The sequence below is a fragment of the Palaemon carinicauda genome, chromosome 31 (genome assembly GCF_036898095.1).
Source record: "Palaemon carinicauda isolate YSFRI2023 chromosome 31, ASM3689809v2, whole genome shotgun sequence".
NCBI classification, from domain to species: domain Eukaryota; kingdom Metazoa; phylum Arthropoda; class Malacostraca; order Decapoda; family Palaemonidae; genus Palaemon; species Palaemon carinicauda.
In genome coordinates, this window is record NC_090755.1 from 25,632,531 (window position 1) to 25,658,060 (window position 25,530).

A 25,530-nucleotide genomic window follows, 5' to 3' on the forward strand; every position below is an offset into this window, starting at 1 on the left:
TGTGTCTTAGCGCAGTCGATTGCCGGAACCTACATTTAATAAGGGGTTTATCCTATACCCCTTCTCCTCCAGGGATCTGAGTGGTCTCAGACCCTACTACACTCTGCGGGCAATTTCTGTTAGAGGCCTAGCTTGGCTCATCCATATGGATTTCCCTCATGGTGTCCTTCGGACACAAAAGAAATTGTCTACAGATAAGGTTACGGTAACCGACTGGGCGGGATTCACAAGTATGTGTCTATCTACTTCCTTTCCCGCTCATTAATCTGAAGCATTAAAATGCTTCATAATTAAATTAATTTTAAATTTAGATGTTAATTATCTTAATTTTAGAGTAATGTAAGTCATTCCTATGCCTTCCATGTACTCATGATCTCTTTCTTTTACAGGATGAGTATATGAAGTGTGAGAGCAACTTCTGCGAGGTGAAGCGCCCGGACTTCTACGGGCACAAGGCGTGCCGGACCCACGCCCCCTGCGCTGCCAAGAAAGGCGACCTGAAGTATTTGGACCCGCAGAACTGTACAGTCTGCAAGAGTCGTCTGGTCGAGGCGTTTGACGATCCTCCATCTGCGGAGGCAAGGGCCAACGCTAGGGAGAAGCTATGCAAATGGGTGCGTGGCTTCCAGAAGAACGCCACCGGACCGTATCTTCCCAACGAAGACTTGAGGGCCTTGCTTTTCCCAAAAGCATCCAAAGACTCAGTGGTCCCCCGTGATCAGATCCCCACCGTCCAGATCGTGGTGGAACCTGACGTTGTCATGGCTCAGTCCATGCATGAGTGCCATCTAGATTCCGACAACGTGGAACATATGTCGGAAGTGTCGGAAGAAACGGAGAAGAACCTCATAGGCGAAGAACTCGACTTTGAGGAAGATCAGGTGGAATACCCTGATTCGGAGACCGAGGTCGCTCCTGCTCCCCAGCAACTCCTGCACCGTCCGAGGAACCTGTTCCTTCGACTTCTGCCACCCCGGACCCTCTTCCATCGGCCACTCAAGAGGTCTTCAAGATGCTTTAAGCCCTTATGGAAAAGAAGCTACGAGAAACTCAGGAGCAATTCCGGACGACTCTCGTCAGCCTCAAGCAACCGAAAAGGATTTCGGTTAAAGGATTTCGGTTAAGGACCTCCCCACCTGCTCGGAAGCTAACCCATGGAGATACGCCGAGCATATGCCAATTACAACTGGCAAGATCTACGTTAGTGAAAGGGTTGGCTCTATCTTGCTGGAAGAAGTGGAGTTCTTCCCAAATTTCGAGGCTTATCCAGACTGTTACGTCCGACTCAGGTCCGAACCAGCCTCAAAGGAGGAGACCGAACCGAAGGAAGTTATCGTGTTCGATCTCGCGAAGGCCCAAGCTATGTTAGCCCAGGCGGTGAAGAGTAAGGGTTTCACCAACTCCAAGATACCGGCGCTTAGCAAGAAGCATCCAACCTTCGTTGCGCCAAATGCTGCGACCTTCCCCTTCATCGAAAAGGCCTTCACAGCGGTCTTAAAGGCAGTGGAGGAAGGGAAACCTTGCCCTGCACTGGAGGAGTGCAGACCTTTCTCCATTACTGTTCCCCCAGATGATAGGCACTGGAAAGACATCCAGTCAACCTTCACGGTAGGGAAACTAGAGCCTGACGTAGCTGGTCGTCAATTTAATGAGGACCTCCCAAAGCTAAACGATCACCTCCTTCGTAGGGAACAGGATACGAAGGAGAGACTTGCCGCGTCGCTGTCCCACCAGGTATAGCTTGAACTTATGGCCGGGGATACTAGAGTCCCGGACTTTTATATAGTCCTAGCCAAATCGCACTTGGCGACCGTTACAAAGGACCTATATAGCTTCACTAGGGCTCGCAGAGCCTGTCGTGAATTCGTGTTCGCCAACGCAACGGTGAGACACGAACCCTGGAGGCTGATTTCCTCCAACATATGGGGCAAGTATCTCTTTCCATCTTCTTTGGTGAAAGAGATTGTAGACAAAGCCGCCACGGAGAATAGGAACCTTCTCCACAAGTGGGGCATGTCACGTTAGAGGAAGTCCTCTCAGGATGATGGCCCTCAGCTTAAGAGGAAGACTTCGAAGCCAAAACCCCAGCAACGTCAACAGAGACGGCAGTTTCCGGGTCCCGCTACTCCCCAAGTGGCTACGCAGCCACAACAGACCTTTCAGCTGGTCACCCAACCGGTGGTGTCGCAGTCGCCGGTCTTCACCCCTGCGTATGAGCAACACTCTACAACCTTTCGTCCCAGAGGTAGGGGCTCAAGCAGAGGCTCCGGCAGAGATTCTTCTCGCCGTCCCTCCAGAGGCAGAGGAGGAAGGGGAGCTAGCGGCCGAGGTAGAAAACCCTCGGGACACCAGAAGCAATGATGTGCTTCCGGTGGGAGGAAGACTCCGCCAATTCCAGGATCGTTGGACCTTCGATCCCTGGGCTCACAGCATCGTCAAGAAGGGACTAGGCTGGAGCTGGACTCAACCACCCCCAGCTTTCCAGCAATTCTTCCAACAGTCAACCCCCCTTCTGGAAGAATATGTCCTAGAACTCTTGAACAAGAAGGTGATCAGGAGGGTAAAGTCAACCAGGTTCCAAGGGAGACTATTTTGCGTTCCCAAGAAAGACTCCGACAAACTCAGAGTCATTCTAGACTTATCCACTCTCAACAAGTTCATTGCGAACAACAAATTCAAGATGCTGACTCTGCAACAAATAAGGACCCTTCTGCCTCAAAGGGCCTACACGGTCTCCATAGACCTGGCGGATGCCTACTGGCACATTCCAATGAATCATTACGCTTCCTCCTACCTAGGATTTCGACTCCAAAGGAAAAGTTACGCCTTCAGGGCCATGCCCTTCGGGCTCAATGTGGCTCCACGGATCTTCACCAAGCTGGCAGACGCAATCGTCCAACAGTGATGGCCTACCTAGACGACTGGTTAGTCTGGGCAACATCGCCCGAAGATTGTGTAAGAGCCTGCAACAAAGTCACCCAGTTCCTAGAGCATCTGGGATTCAAGATAAACACTGAGAAATCTCGCCTCTCTCCAGCTCAGAAGTTCCAATGGTTGGGAATCCATTGGGATCTTCAGTCACACCGCTTTTCCATCCCACAGAAGAAAAGGAAGGAAATAGCAGGGTCTGTCAGAAGGCTTCTGAAATCCAAACGGATCTCAAGACGTCAGCAGGAACAAGTTCTCGGCTCTCTACAGTTCGCCTCTGTGACAAACCCAGTGCTTCGCGCACAGCTAAAGGATGCCGCGGGAGTGTGGAGACGTTTCGCATCCATCGCTCGAAGAGACCTCAAGAGACGGCTTCCAAACAGACTTCGCTTACTCTTAAAGCCGTGGTCGGAAGCAAAGGCCCTGAAAAGGTCCATTCCTCTTCAACACCCGCCTCCATCGATCAACATCCACACGGACGCTTCACTGGAGGGTTGGGGAGGTCACTCCCACCAACGACAGGTTCAAGGAACATGGTCTCCCCTATTCAAGACGTTTGACATCAACATCTTGGAGGCCATGGCGGTTCCCCGCCTCCCTCGATCCACATTCGTCTGACTCTGGACAACTCGGTGGTAGTCAGATGTCTCAATCGTCAGGGCTCGAGATCGCCCCAGATAAATCAGGTACTTCTTCCGATCTTTCATTTGGCAGAAAAGAAGAAATGGCACCTGTCTGCAGTTCACCTACAAGGATTCCGCAACGTGACGGTGGACGCTCTATCAAGGACAAGTCCAATAGAGTCGGAATGGTCTCTAGACGCAAGGTCATTCTCCTTCATCTCTCACCAAGTCCCGGAACTTCAGATCGATCTCTTCGCGACGAGCGACAACAATCAACTTCCTCGATATGTGGCCCCGTACGAGGACCCCAATGCAGAAGCGGTGGACGCCATGTCCCTGGATTGGAACAGATGGTCCAGGATATACCTGTTCCCTCCTCCCAACCTTCTGCTGAAAGTCCTCTCCAAACTGAGAACCTTCAAAGGGACAGCAGCCCTAGTGGCTCCCAAATGGCCCCGGAGCAATTGGTACCCTCTGGTCCTGGAGCTGCAACCCACGCTGATCCCCCTACCGGGCCCAGTTCTCTCTCAACAAGTACAGAAGTCGACTGTCTTTGCTTCATCACTGAAAGTCAGGGACCTTCATCTCATGATTTTCTCTCCTTAGCCGCAAAGAAAAGGTTTGGAATCTCGAAGAACAGCTTAGTCTTCCTCGAGGAATACAAGACTGAATCTACAAGACGGCAGTACGAATCTTCCTGGAGAAAGTGGGTCTCTTTTGTCAAGGCAAAAAATCCTGTGGAAATCACCATTGATTTTTGTATGTCCTTCTTCATTCACCTTCATGGACAAGGCTTAGCGGCCAACACGACTTCAACCTGCAAATCGGCTTTGACTAGACCACTCCTGTACGCCTTCCTGATTGATTTGTTCAGTGATATCTTCAATAAATTGCCAAAGGCATGCTCTAGACTACGCCCAGCACCTCCACCAAAACCTATCTCCTGGTCCCTGGACAAGGTGCTCCATTTTGCCTCTAACCTGGACAACGATTCGTGCCCTCTAAAAGACTTGACTCAAAAAGTTATCTTCCATTTTGCTCTCGCCTCGGGAGCCCGAATCAGTGAAATAGTGGCATTATCAAGAGAAAAGGGTTATATCCTGTTCGCAGATACAGGAGAGCTTACCCTCTTCCCTGATCTGACGTTTCTCGCTAAGAATGAACTACCCACCAAGAGATGGGGCCCTTGGAGAATCTGCCCCCTGAAGGAAGATGTCTCTCTATGCCCAGTGGAGAGTCTTAAGGTCTATCTTCGAAGAACTTCAGACTTCGGTGGAGGACAACTCTTCAAAGGAGAAACATCGGGTAGCGACCTGTCACTGAAACAACTAAGAGCGAAAATCACCTACTTCATTCGCAGAGCGGATCCTGACAGTACACCCGCAGGTCATGATCCTAGAAAAGTCGCATCTTCTCTGAACTTCTTCCAGAGTATGGATTTCGAAAGCCTCAAGAGCTTCACAGGCTGGAAATCATTGCGCGTTTTCTTCAAGCACTACGCAAAACAAGTGCACGAAGTTAAGCATTTTGTGGTAGCCGCAGGTAGTGTTATGAAACCTGCTGTTCAACTCTGCGTAGAACAGCGAGTTAATTGGGACTTTAACTCTACGGGTGCCTGTGTTGACCCTTTTGTGATACATAGTGATTTCATGGACACATAGTGTTTCTAATAGACTGTTCTTACCAAGGTGAAATGTCATAGACTTTACATGAGTGCCACATGCCCTAGGGCATGATGTGTTTTTCTTTGGAAAAGACTGACGTTCCTCTGGAACTTGTGTTTCTAAAAAGTAAAATTTCTTTTCAGATTCAAGATTGAAGTCTTTATTTTCTATGTACATTATTCTTTATTATTGTAAATAAACTCTACATTCATTATTGTAATTACTACCATAATGATCTGCAATCTTTGAAATAAAATGTCTATTTTATTCCATGTGCGTCTCTCTCCGCTCCTATTCTTTATTAAGAAATATACGATTGTTATAGTTTCATTTACCCCTTTGTCTCTAAATGAGAAGAATAAGATATGTAATTGTATTATATACTCTCTCATGCCTTGATAATATTCCTACCTGAATATTAACCTTTGTCCTGCCTCCGAGACCAGATTGATCTCTCCTCCAGGGAGAGTAGTAAATGTTATTTACTTACCTATGCTTGATAATATTCCTACCCGAATATTAACCTTAGTCTTATCTCCGAGTCCAGCACGAACTCTCCGCAGGGTGAGTAGCTCTTCAATGATCGCTTCGAGATGTTCCTAGCGTCCACCAGGACTTCTCTGCCAGGGGGGCAGGAAGCTAGTTCTTCATAGAATCTCTGGTTAGGACTTGTTATATACCTCTATTCGAAGCCCTTGGAACTTGCATTAAAAAAGGGGAAAAATTCCACGATACATTAATTCTCTGGTACACTTCCATCAGGACGTCATGGCTTGAGCCCAAAAAACGGATTTTGAGCGAAGCGAAAAATCTATTTTTGGGTGAGATAGCCATGACATCCTGATGGACCCTCCCGTCTATTCTAGTTCAGCCTTTCAGGCCCCGCCCTGACCTGCTGTATCATGGAGATTAGCAGAAGCTGGGCTCAGGATGAGGACGGACGTGACGTCATTTAGCAATGGCGCCCGTTTGTTTACGTCTCGAGTACCAAAAGCAGCCACGGATGAGTGTAACTGGGGAGCCGTCACCTTCCATATCGAAGTGTTAACTCTATATGGGGTACAGATAGCTATGGGACATGTTAATACATGCGTCCCCTGTTGATATACGATATCCTAGAGGGAAACCTTTAGGGTACTCGCACCAGAAGTTAGAATTCTGTGATAACCTTTAGTTTAATTCTCTGGGAATATCCACAGTAGTCAAATATACCCAAGGAAGCTACTGAAGGAACCTCCCATCAGGACGTCATGGCTATCTCACCCAAAAATAGATTTCTGGGCTTGAACCTGTGCCGGCCAGTGAATAAGCTCCTATTAGCACTTATTCTTAGGTAATTTACTGCTAAATATACCAGAGAAAAAATGTAAAGGAGTGCTAGGTTAACTAGCTCGCTCACCTATTGGTGTCGGTATAAAATTGGGCGTATAATCCAGAGGTCCCGCACTATTTAGATTCATCCACGACAAAGACCCCAATAGAGGAGAGCCGTTCAACCTCACTCGGCACCAGCAACTCGGCATCCGCTCAGAACCCAACTCCTTTTTAGCACGCCTGTATGGTAACCCGCTTTTTTGTGCTCTCGTGTTTTGCCTTATTTTTCATGGATTATGGCTTCTTCATCGGTTTCCCAGGAGACACCGTCTAAGTTAAGTACCAAGCTATGTTTTGCTGTGTTTTGAGCAATCTAGATCGTTTAATATTTAAATTGTAGGAGTTTATTCTCTTCGATCATATCGATCTTGCTTGATTCCGCTTACGGTTGGTACTCCTGTTTTGAGAGCTGTTAGTTTCACTCGCGGTGTTACTAAGTGTATTATTTTTATTATTAATTAAATTTTTTCAATATTAATCTTACCCGATAATCATGTAGCTGTCAACTCTGTTGCCGACAGAAATCTACGGTCGGGATACGCCAGCGATCGCTATACAGGTGGGGGTGAACACCACAGCGCCATCTGTGGTCAGGTACTCCAGTACTTCTTGTCAACACCACCTCAATTTTTCTTCTGTCGTGCCTCCGGCTAGACCTACATGGATACGCTGTTGATTCTGGAGTTATTGCTCACGATTTGGTGATGTATTTGCTCTAGAGTTTAGCCTTCGCTATTCAGGAAGCTTTATCATTAGCTTAGCAAGTTTTTGGAATTAATTTGATTTAATTTTTTATTTTATTTTGGTGACGAAGAGAGTATGAACTCTCTTTCACTTTTAATGGCCGACCCTTCCCTTAGACGGAAGTGTTGGTGTCGAAGAGAGTATAGACTCTCTTTCTTAATTTTGCTTAACAAAAGTTATAGATTTATTTTATATCTCTCCGCCTTTTATAGGCCTCTTCGATTAACTTCCTTTTATTATAACTTATTAAAATTAATTTTTATATTTGTTTATATTCGACCTTTCCTAATAGTAGGCGGTCTTTTCTTGGAACCGAAGTTAATTAACATTGAGCCCGTCATTTCGTTTTTACCTGTTAACATATTATGCTATTTTAATGTTTTTGAAAGAATTTCTTTGATAGTCTCGTACTGTTTTCAAAGTTGAACTAACGTTTTGTTTTGTCTCTGCAGTTGTTGACGTTCAGAACGTTCAACTTGCGCTCTATCGTTACGATAGAGAGAGAGTATTCACGGTGTCACGTTGCAGTAAGAGTAGAACGATTCTATCGTTTTGTTCATTCTTTCTTAGCTTAAATGGTTTTAATTCTAATAAAGGAACTTTTTATTTGGGAAATCTTTCAGTTTTTTTCCTTTAACAATAATATGTTTTAACGATATATATAATTGGGCTCATCTCTCAGGTTCTAAGTCAAGAGAGAGAGAGAGAGAGATAGAGACGGAGGGAGAGAGAGGAGGATAAACGTTTCGTTCAAGCGGGTAACGTTATTATCGTTTTTGCTCTTCTCCCTAGTCTCTTTAGGGGAAGAAGGTAAACGTTTCTAGAGTTTTATTCTTGTTCTCAGGCTTTATGCGGTGAGAGATTTTAAACGTAGTTTATTTGATCTAGTGTTTAGTCTCTTTTCCAGCCACTGAATTATTTATCTTTCATTATGTTTTTCTGTTACATTGTAATACTGTTTTCGCAATTACTAACTTTTAATGAAGGATAGAATTGCGTGTTTCAGGTACTAACCACTTAAAGTTTCGAGTTCAGTGAAATAAGTGCAAACAGAAAATCAAAAGTGATAAAGTGATAAGCGCAAAGTGTTACAGTGTTGCGTTCGAGGGTTCGTCTGTTCGTGCCAGTTGTTCGCCTAGTCTGGGACCTCTTACAAGCTCCCAAGCAGGGGAGAAGTAACGTCGAAGGACTTATGGGTTCATCAGGCCTTGATCGACGAACAGACGTTTCCCTCCGTGGTTTCGGGTGTAACCAACTCACGTAGCCGACGTGATCACCCCACCCACACAAAGACGAGAGAGCCCTTTTATTCCTCGTCTGCGGAAGAGGTTTCTCGCAGAAACCATGGACCAAATCTTGCAGCTTTTAAGTGCAAGTCGGTCCCTTCCGCGCAAGTCCAACTCCTAGGTGGTGCCATTAGCACTGGGTCAGTTCGGACTTGCTGCAGTACGACAACTGCACACCTCCCAGAGAGGCAAGGTGGTATCGCAACAGGCAGTAACTCCGTCTGTTGCCGCACCAGCTGTTTTAGACCCTCAGTCTTAACGGACAGTAGCTCCGTTTGTTGTTGTCTTTCTTAAACTCTAGTGGTCTATGCTGCAGACAATGCAGTCTCAGCTTGCGGTGTTGATGCAGGAGTTTCAGGCAGAGAAGGTTAGCACCTCCTCCTGCGAGCGCTCCTCCACCTCTGCGCAGTCCACCCTGCCAGACGTATGATGTTGAGGCTCCTCCTGCCTCCATGCGTGAGCTGCCGCATTGGGAGTTGCCAGGTACCAGCGCTATGCAGCAACCTCCACTTTCCTTGAGGCAGGAGCCTCATGCTATGCGGCAACCGCCTCAACTCTTGAGGCAAGAGCCTCAACTCTTGAGGCAAGAGCCTCAACTCTTGAGGCAAGAGCCTCAACTCTTGAGGCAAGAACCTCAACTCTTGAGGCAAGAGCCTCAACTCTTGAGGCAAGAACCTCAACTCTTGAGGCAAGAGCCTCAACTCTTGAGGCAAGAACCTCAACTCTTGAGGCAAGAACCTCAACTCTTGAGGCAAGAACCTCAACTCTTGAGGCAAGAGCCTCAACTCTTGAGGCAAGAGCCTCAACTCTTGAGGCAAGAACCTCAACTCTTGAGGCAAGAGCCTCAACTCTTGAGGCAAGAACCTCAACTCTTGAGGCAAGAACCTCAACTCTTGAGGCAAGAGCCTCAACTCTTGAGGCAAGAGCCTCAACTCTTGAGGCAAGAACCTCAACTCTTGAGGCAAGAACCTCAACTCTTGAGGCAAGAGCCTCAACTCTTGAGGCAAGAGCCTCAACTCTTGAGGCAAGAGCCTCTCTCTGCGCAGCCACCTCCTCAACCCTTGAGGCAGACGCAACTCTTGAGGCAGGAACCTCATGCTATGAGGCAGCCGCCTCAACGCATGCAGCAACCGCATTCTTCACAGTATGAGCCTCTCTCTGCGCAGCTACCTCCTCAACCCTTGAGGCAGACGCAACTCTTGAAGCAGGAACCTCACAGGAGCCTCATGCTATGCGGCATCCTCCTCAAACCATGAGGCAGGAGCCTCATGCTATGCGGCATCCTCCTCAACCCATGAGGCAGGAGCCTCATGCTATGCGGCAACCTCCTCTACCCATGAGGCAGCCTCATGCTATGCGGCATCCTCCTCAACCCATGAGGCAGGAGCCTCATGCTATGCGGCATCCTCCTCAACCCATGAGGCAGGAGTCTCATGCTATGAGGAGCCTCATGCTATGCGGCATCCTCCTCAAACCATGAGGCAGGAGCCTCATGCTATGCGGCAACCGCCTCAACCCTTGAGGCAGGAGCCTCATACTATGCGGCATCCTCCTCAACGCATGCGGCATGAGCCTCATCCCTTGCAGCATGAGCCTCATCCCATGCAGCATGAGCCTCATACCATGCAGCATGAGCCTCATCCCATGCAGCATGAGCCTCATCCCATGCAGCATAAGCCGCACGCCATGCAACATGCTCTGCTTACCTTACAGCATGCTCTACATACAGCATGCTCTGCATACAGCATGCTCTGCATACCTTACCGCATGCTCCTCAGTCACACATCTTTGGTTGTTGCCAACTCACTAGACTGTCAAGCAGTTTCATAACGTTGCCTTCTAGTCTGCTGCTTTTGCACCAGTGAAACCCTCACTGAGAGAACTTAGCTTTTCTCGGATATGGTTCCTGTAGATGAGAAAGTGCTATTCTCCCTCCTTCTGATATTCCCTTGAGGACTCTGTCATTGGGAGAGGAGCCTTTAGCTGCTTAGCCTCCTATGGACTTTTATTTAAGCATAACATGCTTCCAGGGAGGGTAATGGTTCCACTTCAGTCGCTAACCCCGTCTGTTACCACACCTGCTCCCATAGACCTTGAGCTTTGTTGCAAGACATGCAGTCCAAGCTTAGTCCTTGTTAGAGGATTTTTTGTTTACGGAGTCAGTGTGTCACTGGGAAGACGTTCAACAACCAGCAGAAGTGACTTGTTGTGACGCAGTGCGGCAACCTCAGCAACCCGATAAGGAGTTGTCTGTACGACCCAGACAGTCTAGACAGCTTCGGGTTGTCGCTGTACTTCCTCGCTTCCCCATGGTTGACAGTTCACAGACTGTGCAGCAGTACCATGATCTTGTGTCCGGCTCCGTCAGACGACTAGCTTTTAAGAGCTCCCACAAGTCGTCGCTGTCTGGAGATTCTCAGATGGACTATGGATCTGACCAAGGAACTGGGCCTCCTGGTCAATTTTGAGGAGTCCCAGCTCGTCCCATCCCAGACCATTGTCTACCTGGGTATGGATCTTCAGAGTCGAGCTTTTCGGGCTTTTCCGTCGGCCCCAAGGATCTACTAAGCCCTAGATTGCATCCAGAGCATGCTGAGAAGGAACCGATGCTCAGTCAGGTAGTGGATGAGTCTAACAGGGACACTTTCATCGCTGGCCCTGTTCATCGAGTTAGGGAGACGCCACCTCCGCCCCCTTCAGTATCATCTAGCGGCTCACTGGATAAAGGACATGACGCTAGAGACGATCTCAGTTCCTGTTTCCGAAGAGAGGAGGTCTACTCTCACGTGGTGAAAGAACAGCTTTCTTCTCAAGGAAGTCTACCTTTGGCTGTTCAGAAACCCGACCGCCGTCTCTTCTCTGACGCATCAGACACGGGCTGGGGTGCGTCTTTGGACGGACAGGAATGCTCGGGAACATGGAATCAGGAGCTAAGGACACTTCACATCTATTGCAAGGAGCTGTTGGCGGTTCATCTGGCCTTGATAAACTTCAAGTCCCTCCAGCTTAACAAGGTGGTGGAGGTGGACTCTGACAACACCACAGCCTTGGCTTACATCTCCAAGCAGGGAGGGACTCATTCGTGGAAGTTGTTCTAGATCGCAAGGGACCTCCTCATCTGGTTAAAAGATCGAAAGCTCACGCTGGTAACGAGGTTCATTCAGGGCGATATGAATGTCATGGCAGATCGCCTTAGCCGGAAGGGTCAGGTCATCCCCACAGAGTGGACCCTTCACAAGAATGTTTGCAGCAGACTTTGGGCCCTGTGGGGTCAGCCAACCATAGATCTGTTCGCTACCTCGATAACCTAGAGGCTCCCGTTGTATTGTTCTCCGATTCCAGACCCAGCAGCAGTTCACGTGGATGCTTTTCTGCTGGATTGGTCCCATCTCGACCTGTATGCATTCCCGCCGTTCAAGATTGTCAACAGGGTACTTCAGAAGTTCGCCTCTCGCAAAGGGACACGGCTGACGTTGGTTGGCTCCGTTCTGGCCCGCGAGAGAATGGTTCATAGAGGTACTGCAATGGCTGGTTGACATTCCCAGGACTCTTCCTCTAGGAGTGGACCTTCTACGTCTACCTCACGTAAAGAAGGTACATCCAAACCTCCACGCTCTTCGTCTGACTGCCTTCAGACTTTCGAAAGACTCTCAAGAGCTAGGGGCTTTTCGAAGGAGGCAGCCAGAGCGATTGCCAGAGCAAGGAGGACATCCACTCTCAGAGTCTATCAGTCTAAAGGGGAAGTCTTCCGAAGCTGGTACAAGGCCAATGCAGTTTCCTCATCCAGTACCACTGTAACCCAGATTGCTGACTTCCTGTTACATCTAAGGAACGTAAGATCCCTTTCAGCTCCTACGATTAAGGGTTACAGAAGTATGTTGGCAGCGGTTTTCCGCCACAGAGGCTTGGATCTTTCCACCAACAAAGATCTACAGGACCTCCTTAGGTCTTTTGAGACCTCAAAGGAAAGTCGGTTGTCCACTCCAGGCTGGAATCTAGACGTGGTCCTAAGGTTCCTTATGTCATCAAGATTTGAACCTCTCCAATCAGCCTCTTTTAAGGACCTCACATTAAAAACTCTTTTCCTCGTGTGCTTGACAACAGCTAAAAGAGTAAGTGAGATCCACGCCTTCAGCAGGAACATAGTTTTCACATCTGAAACGGCTACATGTTCCTTGCAGCTCGGTTTTTTGCTAAAACGAGCTTCCTTCACGTCCTTGGCCTAAGTCGTTCGAGATCCCAAGCCTGTCCAACTTGGTGGGGGACGAACTGGAGAGAGTACTTTGCCCAGTTAGAGCTCTTAGGTACTATCTAAAAAGGTCATAACCTTTACGAGGACAATCAGAAGCCTTATGGTGTGCTATCAAGAAGCCTTCTCTTCCAAGGTCTAAGAACTCAGTTTCTTACCTATTCAGGCTCCTGATTAGGGAAGCACATTCTCATCTGAAGGAAGAAGACCTTGCTTTGCTGAAGGTAAGGACACATGAAGTGAGAGCTGTGGCTACTTCAGTGGCCCTCAAACAGAACCGTTCTCTGCAGAGTGTTATGGATGCAACCTATTGGAGAAGCAAGTCAGTGTTCGCATCATTCTATCTCAAAGATGTCCAGTCTCTTTACGAGAACTGCTACACCCTGGGACCATTCGTAGCAACGAATGCAGTAGTAGGCGGGGGCTCAGCCACTACATTCCCATAATCCCATAACCTTTTTAACCTTTCTCTTGAATACTTTTTATGGGTTGTACGGTCGGCTAAGAAGCCTTCCACATCCTTGTTGATTTGGCGGGTGGTCAATTCTTTCTTGAGAAGCGCCGAGGTTAAAGGTTGTGATGAGGTCCTTTAGTATGGGTTGCAGCCCTTTATACTTCAGCACCTAAGAGTCGTTCAGCATCCTAAGAGGACCACTACGCTCAGTAAGGAAGACGTACTTAATAAAGGCAGAGTAATGGTTCAAGTCGTCTTCCTTACCAGGTACTTATTTATTTTATGTTATTTTTGAATAACTAATAAAATAAAATACGGGATACTTAGCTTCTTTGTTAACATGTATGCTGGTCTCCACCCACCACCCTGGGTGTGAATCAGCTACATGATTATCGGGTAAGATTAATATTGAAAAATGTTATTTTCATTAGTAAAATAAATTTTTTAATATACTTACCCGATAATCATGATTTAATTGACCCACCCTTCCTCCCCATAGAGAACCAGTGGACCGAGGAAAAAATTGAGGTGGTGTTGACAAGAAGTACTGGAGTACCTGACCACAGATGGCGCTGTGGTGTTCACCCCCACCTGTATAGCGATCGCTGGCGTATCCCGACCGTAGATTTCTGTCGGCAACAGAGTTGACAGCTACATGATTATCGGGTAAGTATATTCAAAAATTTATTTTACTAATGAAAATAACATTTTATATGTTTTATTGTGGATATTCATTATTTAGCGTTTAGAACCCTTGTGGTTCATATTTAGGGCCGATATCAGTTACGTATCGTAGATGGCTTGCCGACCTTCGTTTCTGGGCGGCAATTTTTATTATTTAAGCCATCAGGTTGCTGTCCTTTGGGATTTATTTATTATGTTGCATACCTTGCCCTAAATTTTTATGTGTATATTCATATATTTTTCAACGCTATTACTTTTATAATGAATATTTGTGCTTATTACTCCGTATGATCTGTTTTGGTAGTGTTTGGGGATCGTCAGTTGGTAGCCCTGCTGCTCCGTATCACATGATCCTCCCCCAAGCTCCCCCTCTCGCTAGGTTGGTGGCTAGGCTTCTCTCCCCCCTCTCCTAGGGGACCGTTGCCTTCCCTCCTTTTAGAGGGGGTAGTTCAGTGTTTATGGACTTTGTCCTCCGGGTGTCCCGGCGGTTTCGTCTCTGTCTAGACGGGTTGGCCACCTTTCAACAGAGTAGGATCCCGGTGCACCCTATTTTATATTCACCTATCACAATTTTATTATGTTATACGAAACCCTCCGGGTTCTGTTGGCGGTTCTTATCTACAGTTCCGCCCCCCTCTTTATTTATAACAGTTTCTATGATTATATATGATTATATATGACAGATCACTATCCCGGAGTTCCTATGTATATTGGTTTATGGATGTACTTTTATTTCCCGGCCCAGGGCTTAACCTCGCTCCGGGAAATCAGACACCATGTGTCTTAATTCTTTGTTGCATCCTTCTTTATGATCCCGGCTCTACCGGAATGAATAGTTATACTCTAGTCTTAAGTTAGACTTATGTTTAGGCCTGGGTCCTCCGGACCCACCCCTACTTAAGAGTATCACAGTTAAGCTAGACTTATGTTTAGGCCCGGGTCCTCCGGACCCGCCCCTACTTAAGAGTATTACAGTTAAGCTCTAGTCTTAAGTTAGACTTATGTTTAGTCCCGGGTCCTCCGGACCCGCCCCTACTTAAGAGAATTACAGTTTCTCATATACTATTCTTTTTATAGATGGTGCATTGTCAGATGACGGCCTGTGCGGCTGTCCTTCACCAGCCTTGTGGCCATACTGTTTGTAGGTCTCACGCCCTCTGCGGAGTTCAGCTGGAAGACATCGGGGTCTGGCACCCTGATAATTGTATGGTCTGTTTTGACCTCATCACCACCCTCGGATCTGATTCGGTGAGTCCCGTTGGCTATGTTATCTTTCTAATTATTTTACCTCTTTTGGTATACATACACTATTTAGTAAGATCTCTATGGTCTTGAAGGACCTCCTGGAATCTTCCTTTCGGTAATTCCCACTATTATTTCAGGCATCCCCGGAGCAGAAGACTGCGGCTCGGGACACACTGAAAGTGTGGGTTAGGGGATTTGCCCGGAATGTGAAATCCAAACAGCCTTACGTCCAGTCTGAAGACTACTGTGCAATGATCTACCCTAATGCCAAGTCTTCAGCCGCCGTGGCTAGGCATGTTGCGGCACCCATCATTGCCCACATTGATGCCACTATTGCGGGATTCATAGACCAGGAACAAGATCCGTTGGATGCCCCCGGAGATCTGGAAGACAATGTTGCCTCCATGAACTTGGACGTCGAACCTATGTTGTTGGATGATCCGGATGCAGGTAGGGTGGTAAGTGAGGCAGGTGTTACCGGCGCTGAGATTCCTATCCTCAGCCCCGCTCTTTCTTCTTCATCTGATCTCTCTTCTTTCCATGGTCTTTCTGGGGACCGTGATTCGTCTCACCGATCACACCCAGTTCCCCCCAAAGATAAGTCTATATCTAGGACTTTGCCAAAAGCTCGTAAGCCCCACAAGGCTTCCCATAGTTCCAAGTCTAATACGAACCCGTCATCTAAGGCTTCCGGCTCCTCCTCTAAGTCTCACGACCCGGGAGTACAATCCGCCACTTCTGCTCCTAATCCGGGCCTTTCCGAATCAGCCATGCTTCGCATTGTGTCGGAGATGCAAGCTAAGTTGGTGTCGGAAATGCAGGCCAAGATGGACACGATGTTCTCTAACATTGGTCAGAGACTTGGGGCATTAGAGCAGGGTGCTCCGGGGCGAGTTCAAAGCTCTCTCATCCCGGATGCCTCTAAGCTTCCGCCGTTTGCCAAGAATAACCCTTGGCGCATGGCTCTTCATTCCCCATTTTCAGACGGGATGTTAACATTGGAAGGTCTTGGCACTCGTCCCCTAGAGGACTTTGAATTCTTTCCTCCTGGTCTCGCATTTCCATTTCATGGTTATGCCAGGCTTACCGAGGAAGCTCTGGTTCGGCTGGATAAGGTCCCCAAAGAGACTGTCATTTTCCCAAAGGAACAAGCCCAACCTGTTTGGGCTAGGTTTCTGAATGATATTGGTTGCACCAATACCATGTTGACGCCTCATAAAAGTTCGTTCACAATGTTCTTAATGGACAAGAATACCGTGACTCCATGCGTCAATAAGGTTGCAGAACTGGCTTTTCAATATGCTCTGGAGGAGAAGCCCTTGCCTCCCATCCGAGAGGTAGACCCGATCTCCCTCCTTCTTCCTTCAGGTAATGAGTGTTGGGACAATGTCCTTACCACCTTTACTTCTGGCAAGCTAACAGCCGACTGTGCGTCGGTAATGTTTAGCGAACGGCTTCCCCGTCTCCCGGAATCCCTTATTAAACAGGAGTATGATTCCCGCCTACGTGTTGGTCGAACTTTGAACTTGGCCACGTCTACGGAGTCGATAGCCTTAACTTATGATACTGAGAGTATCTTTAAGTCTCTCAATAAGGCTACTTTGCAGTCGTTATATTTCGATCTATATGACTTTGCTATTGCCAAACGTAGGTGCCGCAAACACGTCCTGGCTGAGGCGACTATTAGGCACGAGCCTAATAAACTTATCCGGTCCTCTTGCTGGGGTTCAAATCTTTTCCCTGAGGATCTTGTGGAGGAAGTCTTGGCAGAGGCTACTAGGGTTAATCAGAGCCTTAAAACCCGTTGGAGTTTGACTCCTAAGCGGAAATATGATCCCGCAAATTACCAAGCCCGGGGTAGGAAGAAGCTCCGCCCGTATACCTCCACCCAGTTCCGGCAACAGCAGAGTAGTTCGTCTGTTTTCCGTCAGCCTCTTCCTCCATCTCCTGCTGCTCCTGCACAGCCTTCCACCTCTCGGGCTCCTTCATCGGACGACTATGTCACCGTTCTGCTCCCTAAGAGCCAGCTTCCCGGTGCCTCCACCACCTCTCCAGCCTTTAACCAGTCTTATGAGGCTCAAGGCTCTTCCCAGAGTTATAACAGAGGTAGAGGCTACCATCGTGGTTCAAACCAGAACAGAGGTAGAGGTAGATTCTTTCGCAAGGGAAAGAACTTCCGAGGCGGACGTGGAGGCAACTCCTCAAACCAATACTGAGTTGCAGCGGGTAGGGGGGAGGCTTTATGCCTTCCGCAACAAATGGAGGTTCAGTCCCTGGGCTTTCAGTATCATCTCCAAGGGACTGGGGTGGAGTTGGATTCAAGGACCTCCACCTCCGAACAGATTTCATCAACATTCCACTCCGGACCTAGTCGAATTTGTCCAGGACCTGTTACAAAAGAACGCCATACAAGAAACGAAACACCTGAAGTTTCAGGGTCGGCTGTTCAGTGTCCCGAAGAAGGATTCGGACAAGAGAAGAGTGATTCTAGACCTATCCCTTCTCAACTTGTCCATTCAATGCGACAAGTTTCTAATGCTTACCGTCTCGCAGGTGCGGACCTTACTTCCCCGTGGGGCCGTCACCACCTCTATCGATCTTACAGACGCCTATTATCATGTCCCGATAGCGAGACACTTCCGTCCGTATCTAGGCTTCCGCCTAGGGGACAAAAATTACTCCTTCAAGGTGATGCCCTTTGGGCTCAACATCGCCCCAAGGATCTTCACAAAGTTAGCAGAAGTTGCTGTTCAGGAACTCAGAAATCAAGGGATTCAAGTAGTAGCCTATCTGGACGACTGGCTCATTTGGTCAGACACCTCCCAAAATTGCCTAAAAGCCACTCACAGAGTCATCCAATACCTTCAATCTCTAGGCTTCCAGATCAACTTCAAGAAGTCCCGTCTTCTCCCGAAATCAAAGTTCCAATGGCTCGGCCTGCAATGGGATCTTATATCTCATACTCTGTGTCTTCCCAAACCCAAGAGGTTAGAGATTGCAATGAACACCAAACACTTTCTCAAAGACAAAGTAAGTTCCAGACGACTCCAAGAGAGGATCCTAGGGTCCCTTCAATTTGCTTCAGTGACGGATCTACTTCTGAAGGCAAAATTGAAAGATATCAATCGTGTCTGGCGTTCGAGGGCGAACCGGAAGCTCCGGGACAGGAATGTCCGCCTTCCTCCCATTCTCCGGGAAAGACTTCTACCTTGGGCAAGGGCCAACAATCTGTCAAAGTCAGTTCCCCTTCGATTTCCGCCTCCGAAGTTAATCATTCACACGGACGCATCCCTATCAGGTTGGGGAGGCTATTCTCAGCTCAGGAAAGTTCAAGGTCTTTGGTCTTCCTTATTCCGCCAATTTCACATCAATGTGCTGGAGGCCATGGCAGTTCTTCTAACCCTGAAACGTCTCGCTCCACCCAAGAGACAACACCTTCGTCTGGTTCTCGACAGCGAAGTGGTGGTCCGCTGCCTCAACAGAGGCGGATCAAAATCAGGGCCTCTGAACCATGTTCTAGTAGCCATATTCTCCCTAGCAGCCTCGAACCGTTGGCATCTTTCAGCTGTCCACCTGGCGGGAGTCCGGAACGTAGTGGCAGACGCCTTGTCCCGGACCTCCCCTCTAGAATCGGAATGGTCACTCGATCTAAAGTCATTCCGGTGGATTCTCTCTCGGGTTCCAGGTCTCCAAGTGGACCTCTTCGCCACGGAGTCCAACCACAAGTTGAGAGTATATGTGGCTCCCAATCTAGACCCTCAGGCCTACGCCACAGACGCTATGTCACAGAATTGGGACATCTGGGAAAGGATTTATCTCTTTCCCCCGGTGAATCTTTTACTGAAAGTCCTAGACAAGCTGAGATCCTTCAAGGGACGAGTAGCCTTGGTCGCACCCAACTGGCCCAAGAGCAATTGGTATCCTCTCCTGCGAGAGTTGAGACTACATCCTCACCCGATACCCAATCCGGTTCTGTCTCAGATAGTACAAACACGCGTTGTGTACGCTTTCTCAAACATTCAGAGCGCCCTAACTTTATGGACTTCATGAAGTTTGCGGCCATGCATGGTGCCAATATCGATCCTCAAAACACCCTGTTCCTAGAATCAGATAAACGGGATTCCACCATCCGCCAATATGATTCTGCGATTAAAAAGTTGGCTAAATTTTTTATAGACTCAGACGTACACTGTATGAACTTGAACCTTACAGTCACTTTCTTTAGAACTTTATTAGAATCAGGTCTGGCAGCCAATACTATCACCACTATTAAATCTGCCTTGAAAAAGATATTCCTAGTGGGTTTTAACATAGACTTAACCGACTCTTTGTTAGCTTCAGTTCCGAAAGCCTGTGCCAGACTGAAACCGGTTACTTGTCCTACCCCGGTTACCTGGTTCCTTAATGATGTACTCAAATTGGCTTCTGATACCATTAACAGTTCTTGTGATTACATACCCCTTCTCAGGAAAACACTTTTCCTGGTGAGTTTGGCTTCCGGGGCAAGAATTTCTGAACTGGCAGCTTTGTCAAGAGACCCGGGTCATATTGAGTTCCTTCCTTCGGGAGAGGTCCTGCTTTCACCTAACAAATTCTTTTTAGCTAAGAACGAAGACCCTCAGAACAGATGGTCCTCCTGGAAAATTGTTCCCCTCACGCAAGATCCGTCTCTGTGCCCTGTTACTACTCTTAGGTCTTATTTATCCCGGACCTCCTCTAACTCCTCGGGGCCTCTATTCGTTAGAGAACAAGGCGGTACCATTACCATTAAAGGGATCAGGCAACAAATTTTGTATTTTATTAAACAAGCTAGCCCTGACTCTTTTCCTCTTGCACATGATATCAGAGCGGTTGCTACTTCGGTGAACTTTTTTCACCACATGAATTTTACGGATCTTTCCAGGTATACAGGGTGGAAGTCACCCTCAGTGTTCAAGAAACACTACCTTAAACATTTGGAAGCCCTTAAATTTCCTACAGTAGCTGCAGGGAGCGTAGTTACCCCCAGGTAACTCATATGTTAATTCCTTGTTATTTTATCTCTCCCCCTTACCTGCCTCATTTATACCCTATTTGTATTCGTTGGTTTCGCACCTGATTACTATTATTATATTTGTAAATTTTTGACTCCTGAGTATCTGTATATATCATCATTCACGGCATTATTATACCTTACCTTTTTTGGTCAATTGTTCTACCAAGTGGATTTATGTTCTTTTTAAGATACCCTTATAGCTGTTTTTGGCACTCATCTCTGATTAAAGCAACTTGTATTTCCCTTATGTTTGTTTTTCCTTTATTTTGCAAGTTTGGTGACATTTCTCTTGTATATATTCACTGGCCGGCACAGGTTCAAGCCCAGAAAAGGGATTTTGACGTAGGAAAAATCTATTTCTGGGCGAGGGACCTGTGCCGCCCAGTGAACCCTCCCAGCTCCTCTCCCTTGGAGTCCCCAAACTTTGGGTGCTAAGGAGTTGGGTTCTGAGCGGATGCCGAGTTGCTGGTGCCGAGTGAGGTTGAACGGCTCTCCTCTATTGGGGTCTTTGTCGTGGATGAATCTAAATAGTGCGGGACCTCTGGATTATACGCCCAATTTTATACCGACACCAATAGGTGAGCGAGCTAGTTAACCTAGCACTCCTTTACATTTTTTCTCTGGTATATTTAGCAGTAAATTACCTAAGAATAAGTGCTAATAGGAGCTTATTCACTGGGCGGCACAGGTCCCTCGCCCAGAAATAGATTTTTCCTACGTCAAAATCCCTTTTTTCGCTTCTCTCAAAATCCGTTTTATATATATATATATATATATATATATATATATATATATATATATATATATATATATATATACATATATATATATATATATATATATATATATATATATATATATATATATATATAAGCCCCTGGTCTTATAGCATCCTGCTTTTTCAACTAGGGTTGTAGATTGGCATTTAATATTAATAATAATAATAATAATAATGTATTTATATATATAAATATATATATATATATATATATATATATATATATATATATATATACATATACACATATATATATGTGTATATATATATATATATATATATATATATATATATATATATATATATATATATATATATATTTAGATATTTATATATATAATATATATATACTATATGTATATATATTATTTATATAATATATAGCATATATACATGTATATATATATATATATATATATATATATATACATAGATATATACTGTATATGTATGTGTATACATATATATACTATATATACAGAGTATATATATATACATATATATATATATATATATATATATATATATATATATATATATATATATATATATATATTTATAATTATATGTAATCTTATTAAAGTTTGATATTACAGAGATCCTCCTTGTAGGATCCCCTTCACTTGTTATAACACTGGGGCCATTAGTGAATGTTAGGTCCATCCAATTGTCAGATTCATATGCGATAGTCGATATACAATTTTCTTACAGCCTGATTCAGAATCTAAGTCAAAAGCTAATGAATCATGGCAGCAAGTGTACGAAACAACAAAGTTCTTCACCCAGTCTTTCTGGTGAGCATTGGAATTACTACCAATATGTCAAAAGCTACTCTAACTCTGTGGAAAGTTTGTAAGAAAAAATTTCTATGAAAGGTTAATTTCTTTCTTTAGAGTTACTACACAAAAGAAGCATTTCTATCATATTCTGTCTTATTGTGATTGTTGAAAGACAAATGAGAAAGCACCATGGAGTCTCTAGTAAGAGTACTGATAAATTTAGATACATTTAGAAAACATAAGTCGGGAAAATGGAGCCACCTATTTGGGAGAATCCCTTATCCCATTAAGGAGAATAAAGTTCTTCAAATGATGGTTGAGATAATTTTAGATCTATAGTTTATTAAATTCTTTATTATATATACTGTAATTGTAACCAGTTAATAATTTTTTTTCAAAAATGTATATACATATTAGTGATTTGTAATTGTGCAAACCTGTATTTCATAAAAAAAAAGTTATCTGAACATTTCATATTTAATTAAATTAACACTAAAATATTTAATAGTTACAGTTATTGAGTTCATGGAACATCTCGTTAGGTAACTTGACATCATTCAGTAACACTGAAATTATCCCATGAGTAGTTGTGTTCAGTTATGAAGTGTGACATATGATTGTTTACTTATGAAACCAAAAGGTCAATTAATTTGTTTATTGTAAGTTATTGTTTCTTTTATAATTATTTCCAGGATTTGATAGACTGATGGAGAAGATTTGTGGAGGCAAAAGCATTCGAGATGTCATAGCTTTCCCTAAAAGCTTAGAAGGCCGTTGCCTGATGTCCGGAGCGCCTGGCAAAATTACAAAAGATGAAGAGCAATTGTATCATATATCTGTTAAGGATAAATAGAAAGAAACATTTTACTTCTAAAGGTTATTTATTTTCTTTTTTTGTAAATAAAGGCATTTCCTTATTTTGTTTTTCATTCTTGGTAGCTATGTCTATACAACACCTTTTAGGGGTATATGGAAAATTTGTAGAGTATCTTTTAATTCAAGTAGATTAGACAATTTGATTATATTTTAGAGGGATTTTTAAGTTCTGGTTGTTATACTTCTTACAAGTGTTCTGTAGTTTGTAATGAGTTTGGTATCTTTATGTTCTTGGTCTATGATATAAGAAAGTTACCAAATAACTAGCTTTTCTGATTCATAGTGGTTCCTATGCTGAATTTATCACTTTAAAGTTTGCATTGATGGTGTGTTCATCATGGTTTAGATAAATAATTTGTGTCGGTTTGTAATATTGAAATACTGGATGGTAGATATATTTATCTGGTATTTTTACCAACAGTAGACTATTTCCATTTGCATTTTTCAGATGCCTTTTGCCATTCTTAAGTAGTTCAGTATACTTACTAAATTCTTAGAAAGAGTAGCCTACTATTTCTCATTTAGTTACAGCATTTGCTCTTTATATCTATTTTATTGCACAATTTCTCACTTAGTTATATATTTGATCCTACACAACTAGAAACCGGAGCTCTTTAATATAGGAATGTTTTCAATGTGACCTGGAAACACCCATTGGAATGTAACAAGGCAATTTGATAACATAGGTGGGTGAGAAGCCCCATTCATCCATTTGATGTAGTCATGTCGCTTTGGCTTCAGCCAGCATCATGTTCTTATGAACTCCTGCTGATATCCACGTGTTATTGGAGTGTTGAAGTCTCTCTCTGCATCTTGCATATAATTTTTATTGATTGCTTTTTGGCATAGAATAAAAAAAGACTGTTAATATGTAGAAGTGTTTTAGAAAAAATAAGATGTTTGGTGTTATTATTATTATTATTTCTGGGCTCGAACCTGTGCCGCCCAGTGAATAAGCTCCATTTAGCACTTATTCTTAGGTAATTTACTGCTAAATATACCAGAGAAAAAATGTAAAGGAGTGCTAGGTTAACTAGCTCGCTCACCTATTGGTGTCGGTATAAAATTGGGCGTATATTCCAGAGGTCCCGCACTATTTAGATTAATCCACGACAGAAAACCCCAATAGAGGAGAGCCGTTCAACCTCACTCGGTACTACTAACAATGCATCCGCTCAGAACCCAACTCCTTTTAGCACGACGAGTAAAGTAACCCGCATTTTTGTTGTGCTCTCGATTTTTGGTTATTTTCCATTGAATTATGGCTTCTTCGTCGGTTTCCCAGGAGACACCGTCTAAGTTAAGTACCAAGCTGGGTTTTACTGTGTTTTGAGCAACCTAGATCGTTTAATATTTATATTATAGGAGTTTATTCTCTTCGTTCATGCCGATCTTGCTTGATTTCACTACAGTTGGTACTCCTGTTTTTGAGAGCTTTTAATTTTCACTTGCGGTGTTACTATGTGTATTATTTTATTATCAAATATTATTTGTTATTGTGAATATTCATTATTTAGCGTTTAGAATCCTCGTGGTTCAATTTTTGGGCCGATATCATTTACGTATCGTTATGGCTGCCGACCTTCGTGCTAAGGCGGCAATGTTATTTTTAGCCATCAGGTGTGTCTTTTGTGATTTAATTATTATGTTGCATGTTTTGCCCAAAAATTTTCTATGTGTTTATTCATATAATTTAACGCTATTATTATTATTATAATGAATATTTGTGCCATTACTCCGTTTGATCTGTCTGGTTGGGGATTGTCAGTTGGTAGCCCTGCTGCCTCGTATCACGTGATCCTCCCCCACGCTCCCCCTCTAGCTAGGTGGGCGGCTAGGCTTCTCCCCCCTCCACTAAGGGACCGTTGCCTTCCCTCCTTTTAGAGGGGGTAGTTAAGTGTTTATGGACTTTGTCCTCCGGGTGGCCCGGCGGGTTCGTCTCTGTCTAGTCTGGTTGGCCACCGGTCAACAGAGTTGGATCCCGGTGCACCCTATTTTATATTCACTTTTCATTCTGGCTTATGTTATACGAAACCCTCCGGGTTTGATTGGCGGTTCTTAGCTACAGTTCCGCCCCCCTATTATTTTATAACATTTCCTATGATGATTATATATGACAGATCTCTACCCCGGAGTCCCTAAATGAATTGGTATTGGATATACCTTTATTTCCCGGCCCGGGGTCTACCCCGCCCCGGGAAATCAGACACCATGTGTCTTAATTCCTTGTTATTGCATACTTTTTTATGCTCCCGGCTTGACCGGAATGGATTGCTATACTTTAGTTTCAAGTTAGACTTATGTTTAGGCCCGGGACCTCCGGTCCCGCCCCTATGTAAGAATATTACAGTTAAGCTCTAACCTTGCGTTAGACCTATGTTAGGCCCGGGTCCTCCGGACCCGCCCCTACTTAAAGAATAGTACAGTTAAGCTCTAATCTTGTGTTAGACCTATGTTAGGCCCGGGTCCTCCGGACCCGCCCCTACTTAAAGAATAGTACAGTTAAGCTCTATTCTTGTGTTAGACCTATGTTAGGCCCGGGTCCTCCGGACCCGCCCCTACTTAAAGAATAGTACAGTTAAGCTCTAATCTTGTGTTAGACCTATGTTAGGCCCGGGTCCTCCAGACCCGCCCCTACTTAAGAGAATTACAGTTTCTCATATACTATTCTTTTTATAGATGGTGCATTGTCTGACGCCGGCCTGTGCAGCTGTTCTGCACCAGCCTTGTGGCCACTCCGTCTGCCGATCTCACGCCCCTTGTGTGGTTCAACTGGAAGACGTTGTGGTATGGCACCCGGATAACTGTGTG

The 25,530-nt window shown here is 45.1% G+C and overlaps 1 protein-coding gene across 2 annotated transcripts in view; it reads left to right on the forward strand.

Moving 5' to 3' along the window:
• The window catches only part of LOC137624359 (aspartate--tRNA ligase, mitochondrial-like), a 195,491-nt gene extending 172,731 nt beyond the window's left edge, over nt 1–22,760 (forward strand). Inside the window, exon 13 of one of the 2 annotated variants that reach the window (XM_068355060.1) lies at nt 22,536–22,760. In XM_068355060.1, the coding sequence (XP_068211161.1) occupies nt 22,536–22,696 (161 nt within the window). In that variant the 3' untranslated portion in view covers nt 22,697–22,760. The remainder of the gene's footprint in view (nt 1–22,535) is intronic. The other variant, XM_068355061.1, reaches the window with a different exon arrangement.
• Nucleotides 22,761–25,530: the final 2,770 nt, after the last annotated feature.